The following is a 14,066-nucleotide window of genomic DNA, read 5'->3' on the forward strand; positions in this document are numbered from 1 at the left end:
ATAGTATATAATTCTATTAAAAGTACTCAAGTGTAATGTATTTTATAATTCAAAGCAAGAGACCCACTGGACCTGTATTGCTCACCAGCTCTACAACTTAAGAAATCAGGACATTGATGGGATTGGTTATTCCGACAACTTTTACGTTAATTTCAAACTTAATACCTTTTTCTGAGTGTATTACAAGTCAATTGACATATCATCATATCATGGTTATCCAGAAGATTTCCACACCTTTCATCTTTCGAGCTTTGAATGTGCCTTTAAGTCATTCTTATAAACAATTTTAATTCCATTATGCAAGCTAATGGTGTATCCTAGGACGTTTAGTTATTCAGAAGAAGCCATTTAAATATTTCAACACACTTGACCACATTGACCTCAAAATTGGCTCTTCTTTTGGTTATTGTGAAGAAATTGTTTGATGACTTTATCACATTTGATCCTTGGGACCTTCAAAGTTCTTAAAGGCATTTTTTTATAAGAATAGAACAACTTGATAGCCATTCATATTGGCCCACTACTGACCCAATACATGTATCCATATTGTCATTCTTAAGGTTATTAAAAGATGTCATTTTAAGGTTGACTCATTTGAACCCTATGAACTTTAAAGTGACTCAAGATCATTTATTTAAACAAACTTAATTATTCTTCATTCAAGCATGTTACTCGCTGCTGGTTATTGAGAAGATTTTAACAGAAAAAGCTAATAAGAAAAAAATGACTAATGGACGGCTCTTGAGTAAAATGACAGTTTATATATGGCAGATTAAAAAGAACACGCAATTAATAACTCAAAAGAGCAGTTGGCTCATGTGAGCTAATATCAGGTAATACAGGCATCATATCACAAGAAAAAACACTGAAGGGCTTGAATGGTTATCAGCTTGTTAAACTCAATAGCTGGAGTATAGCTGTACAAGGAGGTAGAGACATGTATACTAACCTTGTGGATGTACCTGAGCTCATCTGCTTTGCCTTGCTTTAAGTTAAGTGCAAATATAAACAAACAAAAAGCAGAAATATGTAAAGTGAAGAACATAGTGAAAAACATGCAAAAGTAGAATACAGAAACAAATAAAATTCATTCAATGCGAGAGAAAATCATAAAAAAAGAACATAAATAAAAATAAAAAAGTTGGTTATAACTTCAGAATTAGATGTTTTCTTCAGCTTGTAACATTTCGCCCCATGTAAGTCACATTTTTCAGCAAGGATACATATGCATTTATGGAAAGCATCACAGCACTGATGACATCACAGTACTGATGACATCATAACACTGATGACATCATATCCTTCAAAATGATTTATATGGATCAATCATACTAGAACATCTGTAGAAATATCCAGGGAACTTAACTTGTATCAGGTACATTATGACAGAACAACAATATAGTGGGATATGAAGGGTTCTCAAATGATGCTTTTATTCAAAAAAGGCTGGAAAGGTCAAAATGTGATTCTATAAACAGATCTTAAAAAACACTGGTATTGTGGCAATGAAATATGATATCAAAACAGAATTACATGAAGCAATTGGTTACAACATTAGAATAAATATATTTGTAAAATAACTCAAGTGTTCCCATCCAATATCTGCGCAAAACAAATTCTTAATTTTATCAACTTTGATCAACTTAAAATACAAGAGATCCTAGAGGGATCGTGGCACTCATCATTGTTTGATCTTTATATGCTCTTTGAAAGTTGGATTTTTCCCTTCTTTTCTCTTATCTGTTTTTGCTCTTAATGATAGGACATTTGAACATTCCTTTGCAGAAATAAATGATAATCTTTAACTGCCAAATCCAAAATGGCAATGTGGAAGTCATTTTATTTTTTCTGATCAATCTCAAAAGCAAACGAGCACAAGGAGAGATCAAAGGGGACATATGTATGAAATTTGAGAGGATATCCATTCAGTACTTCAGCAGAAATAGCAATAACAATCTTTACTAGGCAAAATCCAAGACGACTGCCTGTCAGCCATTTTGTTTTCCTGATCAGTCCCAAAATCAAACTGGCACAGCTAGTGACCATGGGGAACCTACAAATGAAATTGAAGAAAGATCCATCCAGAACTTCTCAAGTAATAGCAATAACAAACTTTCAAAGTCAAAATCCAAGATGGCTACCTTTTGGCCATTTTGTTTTTCTGATCAGTCCCAAAATCACATGGGCACAACTAGAGACCAGGGAAACCTACATATGAAATTTGAGAGAGATCCATCTCTTACTTTTCAAGAAATAGCCATAACAAACTTCATTGAAAAAATCCAAGATGGCTGCCTGTCAGCCATTTTGTTTTTTCCATCAGTCCCAAAATCAAATGGGCACAACTAGGGACCAAGGGGAACCTACATATGCAACTTGAGAAAGACCATCCAGGACTTCTCAAGAAATAATGATAACAAAAACTGTTTACAGACAGACGGACGGACGAAGAGTGATTGGAGTAGCCCACCATCTGATGATGGTGGGTTAAAAATAAAGTTCAAGCAAAACATGCTATTTAGGATCAAACTTTGTCAGCACAAGGACAAATAAAAAATTCAAATTTCCCTATTTTCTACTGAAGATACAAACTATATACACTAAACACAAATCTATCTAAATTCAATTACTGTTCTTTGGTAGAAACTGGTGTTGTTACCTTCCATAAACCTGTCACTGTTATTCAATCATTAGAAATATCAATGACTTGTTTTTGTTTTGAAAAAAAACAGTCGGCTTATTTCTCATACTTTAATTGATCCTTATTGGGAAGGGATATTTTCGAAAATGTTTCATAAGTTATTGTGCCTAATAAATCATTTTTGTTATTCCCTAATCAAATGTTTTTGTTATTCTTAAAAAGTGCTCTTCTTGAAATAGAAAGGAGAGATGTTGACCGACTTCTTCAGTTTCAGGAAATTTGGAAAACTGGAGCATTTAACAACTGCAGAATGTTTGTTTTTAAAGTTCAGAAGAGCATGCTTAATGTGAAAAACAGAACAAATTCATTCCAAAGAAATATATACAAATCAACAGAAGTGTAAGAAATGAAAGATAAATATATAGGGGAGCTTACACAAGTTTCTATTTGATATGTGACTAATGAAACATTCCAAAGAATTAAAAATTTTAGCGAGCCTTTGGCAATCTAAAATGAATAATTTGTGACAAGTTTCATTAATTATATATGAAATGGAAACAACATTTTATCACATGACAGATTATTCAGGCAAATATTGTAGAAAATGGGTATTTCTATATTTGAATTTGTGTTCAGCTCTATATTTATAGATGTCGTTGTTGAGTCTCACTGTAAACTGTGAGTGTGGTTCATTATGTAAACCTTACATCAGAACAGTTGATATTACACATGTGCAATACACATAACATAACTTAGGTAAATTCACTGAATAAAAAGGCAATCATGTGATAGATAAATATAGCTGAACATAAGAGTGCACTAGTGCAAAAATTATCCAATTGATTGCAGTGTGACAATTGTAGGAATTTTCTGATAGTTCAAACTTTCAGATACTGAAATATTTGAATTGACAGATGGAGAGACGTTGTAATTTCTGTCAGGGTGCTAACAACAATGATCTCTTGATAGTCATGCTGAGATATGATAGTGATGAACACCTGATAGAACACCCAAGACTGAATATGACTAGGAAAGTGCCTGACATACCAGTTGTATGTAATTACCTTAGCCACCTGAGACTTGCCAGGTCCATTCTCCTCTATTAGAGCCACCACTAGGGATGCGATGGCCTGTCGTAGATCAAGGATCTGTCAACAGTAAGTGTATAAATAATCTGCAAAATATTTATGATCACCTTCACTCATCTTCATTCTCTAGATCAGACAGGTATCTCCCATTCTCTCATCTATCTTCTCAAGGTCAGTTAGTTATCTCCCCTTGCCCCATTTACCTTCTCCTGATCAGACAGTTATATCCCATTGCCTCATCTACATTTTCTAGATAAGACAGTTATCTGTCCTTGCCTCATCTACCTTCTCTATAGCAGACAGTTATCTGCCCTTGCCTCATCTACCGTCTCACATCAGACAGTTATATCCCATTGCCTCATCTACCTTTTCTAGATAAGACAGTTATCTGTCCTTGCCTCATCTACCTTCTCTATAGCAGACAGTTATCTGCCCTTGCCTCATCTACCTTCTCTAGATCAGACAGTTATCTCCCATTGCCTCATCTATCTTCTCAAGATCAGTAAGTTCCTTTCTTACTCCTACCTTCTCTGGCTCACAGTCAGCGATCTCTCCAGCTCTCAGAATAAAGTTAATGTAGTCCACAACTTTCCTATCGTATATCACAAATCGGTTTTCCTGGTTTCCCTGAATAAGTGAAGATAAGATTAGTGATTCATGTGTTTTTTTGCATGTTATCACATTTTATCAAAAAGATAACTAAAAAGGTAGTCTGGAATTGTCCTGTGCATGAAGAGTGATTGTCTAGAATTTGCCTTCTGCTCAGTTCTCATAAATCTGTTAAATAATTCTAATATGAAAGCATTCAGAGTAAATTTGTGTCCAATTGCAGAATTATGCTGAAAATACAAGATAATCTGACATGAAGAAATAGTTCAGTGTGCTGAACACTTGAACTACTTACAGAACAGAACTCATTCAGTGGGCTGAACACTAGTATAACTTACAGAACACAACTCATCCAGTGTGCTGAACACTTGCATACTTACAGAACAAAACTCGTTCAGTGTGCTGAACACTTGGATGATGAGGTCGATAGTTTTACTGTTGATGGTGGAGTACACAACATTAAGGAATTGAGCTGTCTCCCCTACAATATTAAATGACTTCACATTGTCTGGTTGTTCTCGCATGTAGTTCTGAAACATATAACAGAAATACTATCTGTAAAATAAGCATTATACCCCTTTTTTCTATCTGTAATTGGAAAACAGCACTTTACATGGAGGCATGCATATTTGAAGCAAGACCCATCAGTAGAATTTTATAAAGAAATCATAGAACAACATATTTTAATCTGGTAACTGTCAACATTTGACTGATTAACCCGGGTTTAAACTGGAGCTTAATCTTGGAATTTCCATCCCCTCTTCCTACCATTCGTAATTGGAAGGGTTAGCATGTATTATACTCTAACATATATTCCCATAATCAAAGCATTCCAAACATCATCACATCACATTTATGTTTACGTAAGGACCTCTGATCTTAAAATCAATGCTGAAGACAGATGGTTTTCCATCTTAATTTCCAATTCTATCAGTGATTGGTTACCTGAAGTCCATTATGTTGACCATCACAGAGTCTGGCCAGAAGTTTGAGGACCAGCTCGATGTAGCCATCATCCTTGTATTCCAGCATCTCTACCACACCCTCATCAATGTTGCTGACCATGTTTTCCACCGTCTTCATCGACTGACAATCAGACAAATCATTCAACATTTTAAACTTTCCTAAAAGAACAACTATTACAGGTCCCTGTATAACATGTCAGTGTCAATATACATATCAATGTCAATAACACTCAACAGTTGTTCTTCATTGTCAGTGTCAATATACATATCAATGTCAATCACCACTCAACAGTTGTTCTTTATTGTCAGTGTCAATATACATAACAATCACCACACAACAGTTGTTCTTTATTGTCAGTGTCAATATACATATCAATGTCAATAACACCCAACAGTTGTTCTTTATTGTCAGTGTCAATATACATATCAATCACCACTCAACAGTTGTTCTTTATTGTCAGTGTCAATATACATGTCAATGTCAATCACCACTCAACAGTTGTTCTTTATTGTCAGTGTCAATATACATAACAATGTCAATCACCACTCAACAGTTGTTCTTTATTGTCAGTGTCAATATACATGTCAATGTCAATCACCACTCAACAGTTGTTCTTTATTGTCAGTGTCAATATACATAATAATGTCAATCACCACTCAACAGTTGTTCTTTATTGTCAGTGTCAATATACATATCAATCACCACTCAACAGTTGTTCTTTATTGTCAGTGTCAATATACATGTCAATGTCAATCACCACTCAACAGTTGTTCTTTATTGTCAGTGTCAATATACATATCAATCACCACTCAACAGTTGTTCTTTATTGTCAGTGTCAATATATATAGCAATGTCAATCACCACTCAACAGTTGTTCTTTATTGTCAGTGTCAATATACATGTCAATGTCAATCACCACTCAACAGTTGTTCTTTATTGTCAGTGTCAATATACATATCAATGTCAATCACCACTCAACAGTTGTTCTTTATTGTCAGTGTCAATATACATATCAATCACCATTCAACAGTTGTTCTTTATTGTCAGTGTCAATATACATAACAATCACCACACAACAGTTGTTCTTCATTGTCAGTGTCAATATACTTTTTTAATGTCAATCACCACTCAATAGTTGTTCTTTATTGTCAGTGTCAATATACATAACAATCACCACTCAACAGTTGTTCTTCATTGTCAATGTCAATATCCATTTCAATGTCAATCACCACTCAATAGTTGTTTGTTATTGTCAGTGTCAATATACATAACAATCACCACACAACAGTTGTTCTTCACTGTCAGTGTCAATATACTTTTTTAATGTCAATCACCACTCAATAGTTGTTTGTTATTGTCAGTGTCAATATACATATCAATGTCAATCACCACTCAACAGTTGTTCTTTATTGTCAGTGTCAATATACATATCAATGTCAATCACCACTCAACAGTTGTTCTTTATTGTCAGTGTCAATATCCATTTCAATGTCAATCACCACTCAATAGTTGTTCTTCATTGTCAGTGTCAATATCCATTTCAATGTCAATCACCACTCAATAGTTGTTTGTTATTGTCAGTGTCATATACATAACAATCACCACACAACAGTTGTTCTTCACTGTCAGTGTCAATATACTTTTTTAATGTCAATCACCACTCAACAGTTGTTCTTTATTGTCAGTGTCAATATACATAACAATGTCAATCACCACTCAATAGTTGTTCTTTATTGTCAGTGTCAATATACATAACAATCACCACTCAACAGTTGTTCTTCATTGTCAGTGTCAATATCCATTTCAATGTCAATCACCACTCAATAGTTGTTTGTTATTGTCAGTGTCAATATACATATCAATGTCAATCACCACTCAACAGTTGTTCTTTATTGTCAGTGTCAATATACATATCAATGTCAATCACCACTCAACAGTTGTTCTTTATTGTCAGTGTCAATATCCATTTCAATGTCAATCACCACTCAATAGTTGTTTGTTATTGTCAGTGTCAATATCCATTTCAATGTCAATCACCACTCAATAGTTGTTTGTTATTGTCAGTGTCAATATACATAACAATCACCACACAACAGTTGTTCTTTATTGTCAGTGTCAACATACATATCAATGTCAATCACCACACAACAGTTGTTCTTTATTGTCAGTGTCAATATACATATCAATGTCAATCACCACTCAATAGTTGTTTGTTATTGTCAGTGTCAATATACATATCAATGTCAATCACCACTCAACAGTTGTTCTTCACTGTCAGTGTCAAAATACTTTTTTAATGTCAATCACCACTCAACAGTTGTTCTTTATTGTCAGTGTCAATATACATATCAATGTCAATTACCACTCAACAGTTGTTCTTTATTGTCAGTGTCAATATACATATCAATGTCAATCACCACTCAACAGTTGTTCTTTATTGTCAGTGTCAATATACATAACAATCACCACACAACAGTTGTTCTTTATTGTCAGTGTCAATATACATATCAATGTCAATCACCACTCAACAGTTGTTCTTTATTGTCAGTGTCAATATACATATCAATGTCAATTACCACTCAACAGTTGTTCTTTATTGTCAGTGTCAATATACATATCAATGTCAATCACCACTCAACAGTTGTTCTTTATTGTCAGTGTCAATATACATATCAATGTCAATCACCACTCAACAGTTGTTCTTTATTGTCAGTGTCAATATACATATCAATGTCAATCACCACTCAACAGTTGTTCTTTATTGTCAGTGTCAATATACATATCAATGTCAATCACCACACAACAGTTGTTCTTTACTGTCAGTGTCAATATACATAACAATGTCAATCATCACTCAACAGTTGTTCTTTATTGTCAGTGTCAATATACATATCAATGTCAATCACCACTAAACAGTTGTTCTTTATCAGTATTTAACAAATGATGATTTAAGGTTAGTTTTCACAGTATGACAGAGCACCAGATCTAAAATTTCTAATGAATTGGATGTTACTGTTTTATAATGATAGCAAAGTATGTTCTATATACATTGTCTTATCTGTGTATTCAATAAAGATGTATGCAGAGTGATCACCTACCAGTCAAAACTTGGATGAAAGATCCAACTTTGATTTGTGACATGACTTTTACAAATTGGTTTCTATTGAATACCCAAGGTAATAGAACTAACAATGAAATTTAATACAAACGATGATTGCGCAATTTTACAAATATACCAAAGAGAGGTTTAAGGAGTTTCCTATATTCATGGATAATATGACAGGATTTAATCATGCTTCACAACCATGTCAATAATATTCAACATTAGCTAAATCTTCAAATTAATATCAGCATCACATGCATAAAATACATTTACAACAGTACAAAATGATGGAAGTCAATACAAATTTTTATATGTTCCCATTATATACAATCCTAATTAAAAATAGATTTTGAAAAAATGGAAAAGAAACAAGGACTGACAAATCAAAATACCAAGCACAACCCTATGTCATAAGCCCAACAGGTTTCTAAGAGATTGGTTAAAAGTTGTGAAAGAAGTTCCCCAGACATGATCAAAATTTAAAAAGCAAGGGCAATAACTCTTTCAAAAACTGCTGAATCAAAATGTGGTTTAGATCAAAAGCCAAAAGATAATATGTTAATTAGGTGATTGGCTGATTTAATGCATTGTTCTTCTTGTTTTAAGTCATGCTTTTGCAAACAAAGAATGTGTATCATAAAATGAAATTTGACATAGCAAAATGTAAACTTACATGCAAAATCATATAAGAACATTCGGCAGCTACTGCTACCCCTGGTGTTAGTGAATACATTCAAGACACAAGTTGTGAAAGGACTTGTTAAAAGTGATTTGTTAGTAAAAAATAAACTGAGAATTGATATAAAACCTCAAATAAATTTTTGTTTTAATGATGAAGTGAATAAAGAATTGTGATTGGTGGAAGGCAAGCATATTGTATCTACACATGCACAACAGGTTACCATGGACATACATGCTGGTCACCACAAGCCAAATACCATGGGAGAGCATGGTAGCCATGGTTACCTCTACATTGACACTGGAGAGTTCCACTTCTGGAGTGATGTCCTGTGATTCAGGGGCTGGTTTCAATAAGGCTTCGTGACTGTTGTCACGTATCACACTGTGGTCATGTGACAGTCCGTTCGGAATCACACCTATCTTCTTGCTCTTTTTAAAGCTTTCTTGTTGTTTAGTTTTTCGTTTTTTACTTCGTCTCTTTTGGTCATGTGGAGGCTCTTTAGCTCGACTTAAGGCACTCTGTATGATAGTGTATGTACATGTTGAAGGGGTCATACTCATTGTTTAACAAAGGATGAAAACATTCAGGTGCTACATTGCCATCTTCCCTACAAATTCCCACACTGAGAACATTGCCTCCAATCTGTACAACTGTTAACTCTTTGTGAAAGAATGGTTAAGCCAACTTGGTAAGTTTTATAAGAAGTCATAACATAATCTGTCTAGAAATACAAGTTGGCTAGTTTTATAAGAAGTCTTAATATAATCTGTTGTCTGGAAATACAACTACAACCTAGGGGGATGCAACCCATCCTTTATACAAAATGGATTCCCCTTCACCAAAGAATGCTTCAAACAAACTTTGAACAAAATTCAATCATTGCTACAGTTGTAGGATTATAAAGAGTGTGCTCTACTCCCCCTATAAGGCACTGCATCTCTGCCCCAAAGGGGCTAAGAACAACCATTTAAACAAAATTTGTTCTGCTTCCCCCAAGAATGCTTCTGACCGAATTTGGTCAATCTTTGCTCAGTCTTTCAGGAATAGTGGCCATTTGTATAAAAAGTTGACAGACAGACAAACAGACAACAGATGCCTGCAGTACGGCATAAGCTCAATGACCCTTTGAACTAGGTGAGTTACTAAACAAATTACATAGTTTAGTTGAGATTTTAAAGATTTAGTCACATCTTGAACTTAGAGTAAATTTCCTACTTTACGTACATTGTACCAAGCATATACTTATAACTTAATGGTTCTTTGAAAATAAACTTTATAGGAATGACTAAAAACTGTCACAGTCTATCTAAAGAGTTTATATATATATAGGTAATATATATTTTTAAATGGTAAGCAACAGCTTTTATTCATCAGTGTAAAAATGAATGGTCAGTAGTTGAAGCAGGGTAAGGGGATTAATTACCACAGCGTTCCCAATAAGCTATTGAAGCTGCATAACATTGGTATCTCTTGTGTATAGCAATTGAATAAATAGCTGTGACAATACTTACCCATCCCTGCATTTTCTCATCTTTCAGACGAAGTTCATAATCCTGAATGAGCTACAAAGAAAAAATACTTCCACTTTTAATTTTGTTTTAGAAAAACTATCAAAGCCAACTTATATCTATTGAGCAATACAATGAGCAAATTTTGAAAGCAAACCCCTCCCCCTCCATCCACCCCATCATTTTTTTTTTTTAAATGAATAATGAACACAACAGCTGACATGGGATTAGATTTCTTAATTTCGCCAGTTAGAATTTACTATGTATCTCTCTATTAGCTAAATTTTACCCAGCAATGGGTAGAAAGAATCCTATAAAATTACTGACATCATATATTAGAAAAATACACAACTGATTCAGATATTGGTAGGTTTATAGTAAGTATATAGTACTTGGTGATTGTACCTGTAGTGCCTTACGACCAACAGTCAAGCTGGCGTTAAACGATCCCATGTTGTTAAAGGCTTCTTTGACACGAGCTTGATGTTGGGCCAACAAAGAACGCCTGAAAAATTTGTATATTACATATATGTATAAAAAAAAATTACATTCTGAAACACACAGGTGTTATATATTTATTTCTGTCTGTATTTATAAGTATACATAGTACTAGGTCAGAGAGTTGTTTGTATTTTCAGTTAAGCTATACATTGCACTCAATTGGGGAAAAAAACAGGGAGAGCATTCCAATTATTCTCCACCTCGATGGTTATTGGTTACATGGGTGTTCTTCACGCCAATAATGATGGAGTCACAGCAGATGTATAATGATTGATATGCATGTGAAATTCCAACTATTGTGTTTATATATTCCATGCTGTATATATCAGTCTCTCAGAAAATTTAGCATTCTTCATTTAACAGGATTCATAATTAATCGTGCAATAAATTGTATGAATAGTAATACCTGATCAGGAATACACATTATAAAGGTGAATAGTGTTTGGAGACAATGTCATATGAGTTAGCACCAAGTTAGAATTGAATTTCTATCTAATTATTATTATCTCATTTAACATGGAAACTAGAATACTTCTTACATGCTGGTAAAATATTTCCCTGTGAAATAAAATAATTGACTAAGTGACTCTGTTAGATACTAAAACATTCCCAAAAACATTATTGTGAGAAACTGAAATCTGTAAAGTTCTGTGATTAGTCATCATGTTACTGTCGTTTAAAGTAAGTTTTGTAGCTTTACAAGATGACATCAGGTCAAATTAGGTTTGTATAAGAAATATGTATAAGGCATCAAAATGTGTTAATTGCAATGATAAGGTCACTTTTTGAATTATTCATCTAATACTGTATCAAATTCCATAGGGCCAAAACCGCCTTGTCCTTTATGTTCTTAGAGAAATAACAGGCCCAAAGGACTTTTATCAGTCATCTTTAAGAAATAGTGATAGCAAATATATTTTAACACTGAAAACTTGCAACCAGAAATATATAGTAGTTGAATGCTGGATTCAATATTAATGTTAGCTCTCATATAAAAATTGCTGATGTCACTTTGTAAATATCTCTATCATTGTTCTGTTATCGATGAATGTAAACCCATTGACTACACATGTACCTAGTCATCACACTGCTGTGAAATGGTGTAAAAGCATTGCTACCCACAAATCGTGATGTTTACTTCAACCATTCCTAAACTAAGTGTTATTTCCAGTCATATCAGTGTACCACAATATTAATACACTAATTACCTAGGTCATATTCATGGCAAAATTACATAGTATTTAACATTGAATTTCACCATGATTCCTTAAATGTTAATTTAACTCAGCCTGCCTAATTATCTATCTCTAGCGATAACAAAAGATTTTAAAATGTTTGTAACAGACATTAAGTGGGTTTATTATTTTGGTATTGGAAACTGATTTTGAAATTTTCATATTTCGGTTTGTTGCCTCAATGGTTTCTTGTTTACGAAATACATCACAAATTTTGTTGTAAGTCCATTCAAAATATTTCATCGGTATCCCTCTGTATTATATTCCTTTAACATTTTTTGTTAAAGTACATCTTATGATTTCATTGTTTGGTGCAGCTTCCAATCACATGCAAACCTCACACAACGTTTGATATCAACAGAAAGAAGTGGATTAACCAGAGTCAGACTCAAAGTTCCAAACGAGAACTTTCTTTGTTGACTGAAAAGTAAACACATTGTGAGACATAACTACAATCTGTACACCATGCCTGAGATTTACCCTTGTAAACGCCGACATTTTCTTGCCATTAAGAATCTAAAATGTAAAGGGTTGATATGAGGGGTTCACACAGGACAGCTCAACATGAACATGGGACACACCATTGACGAACAGCTAACAAGTATGTTTCTGCCATCAAAAATGTTGTGATATTTTTGTGATATTGTCATGAAGAACATGCTGCCTATCATAAGAAAAACATGACCTTGACATTTGCATTCTTGTATGTATGGAATACATTGTTACAAACAGCTGGAATATGTTCCTAAACGAAAGCATTCAAATTGAAGGAATAGATTGTTAAATCCATGTTAACAGTCTTCATGTCGTGTGATGTCTGAAGTGCTATCTGTAATGTGAAAACTTAGAAGTATGTGATATGGTGATAAATCACAGAAAGGAATTTGTAGTGTTACAGATATATTTGGTTCAGTGATATGGTGACAGATAACTAGATGGTGCTATATATATATTTGGTTCAGTGATATGGTCACAGATAACAACTAGATGGTGCTATATATATATTTGGTTCAGTGATATGGTGACAGATAACTAGATGATGCTATATATATATTTGGTTCAGTGATATGGTGACAGATAACAACCAGATGGTGCTATATATATATTTGGTTCAGTGATATGGTCAGATAACTACTAGATGGTGCTATATATATATTTGGTTCAGTGATATGGTCACAGATAACTAGATGGTGCTATATATATATTTGGTTCAGTGATATGGTGACAGATAACTAGATGATGCTATATATATATTTGGTTCAGTGATATGGTGACAGATAACAACTAGATGGTGCTATATATATATTTGGTTCAGTGATATGGTCACAGATAACTAGATGGTGCTATATATATATTTGGTTCAGTGATATGGTCACAGATAACTAGATGGTGCTATATATATATATATTTGGTTCAGTGATATGGTCACCGATAACTAGATGGTGCTATATATATATTTGGTTCAGTGATATGGTGACAGATAACATCTAGATGGTGCTATATATATATATATATTTGGTTCAGTGATATGGTGACAGATAACTAGATGGTGCTACATATATATATATATTTGGTTCAGTGATATGGTCACAGATAACTAGATGGTGCTATATATATATTTGGTTCAGTGATATGGTCACAGATAACTAGATGGTGCTATATATATATTTGGTTCAGTGATATGGTCACAGATAACTAGATGGTGCTATATATATATTTGGTTCAGTGATATG

The 14,066-nt window shown here is 33.7% G+C and overlaps 1 protein-coding gene across 1 annotated transcript in view; it reads right to left on the reverse strand.

Annotated features, from left to right (window-relative positions):
- Positions 1-14,066, reverse strand: part of LOC132555029 (inositol 1,4,5-trisphosphate receptor type 1-like) — a 148,139-nt gene that overhangs the window by 12,058 nt on the left and 122,015 nt on the right. The window contains exons 49-57 of the mRNA XM_060219366.1: positions 12,814-12,849; positions 11,003-11,102; positions 10,601-10,651; positions 9,374-9,607; positions 5,284-5,424; positions 4,719-4,868; positions 4,255-4,356; positions 3,706-3,789; positions 950-985 (exon numbers count right to left, since the gene is read on the reverse strand). Of these exons, the coding sequence (XP_060075349.1) occupies positions 950-985; positions 3,706-3,789; positions 4,255-4,356; positions 4,719-4,868; positions 5,284-5,424; positions 9,374-9,607; positions 10,601-10,651; positions 11,003-11,102; positions 12,814-12,849 (934 nt within the window). The remainder of the gene's footprint in view (positions 1-949; positions 986-3,705; positions 3,790-4,254; positions 4,357-4,718; positions 4,869-5,283; positions 5,425-9,373; positions 9,608-10,600; positions 10,652-11,002; positions 11,103-12,813; positions 12,850-14,066) is intronic.

The sequence above is a fragment of the Ylistrum balloti genome, unplaced genomic scaffold (assembly GCF_031769215.1).
Source record: "Ylistrum balloti isolate Yb309-2 unplaced genomic scaffold, AGI_CSIRO_Ybal_v1 Utg370450, whole genome shotgun sequence".
Lineage (NCBI taxonomy): Eukaryota > Metazoa > Mollusca > Bivalvia > Pectinida > Pectinidae > Ylistrum > Ylistrum balloti.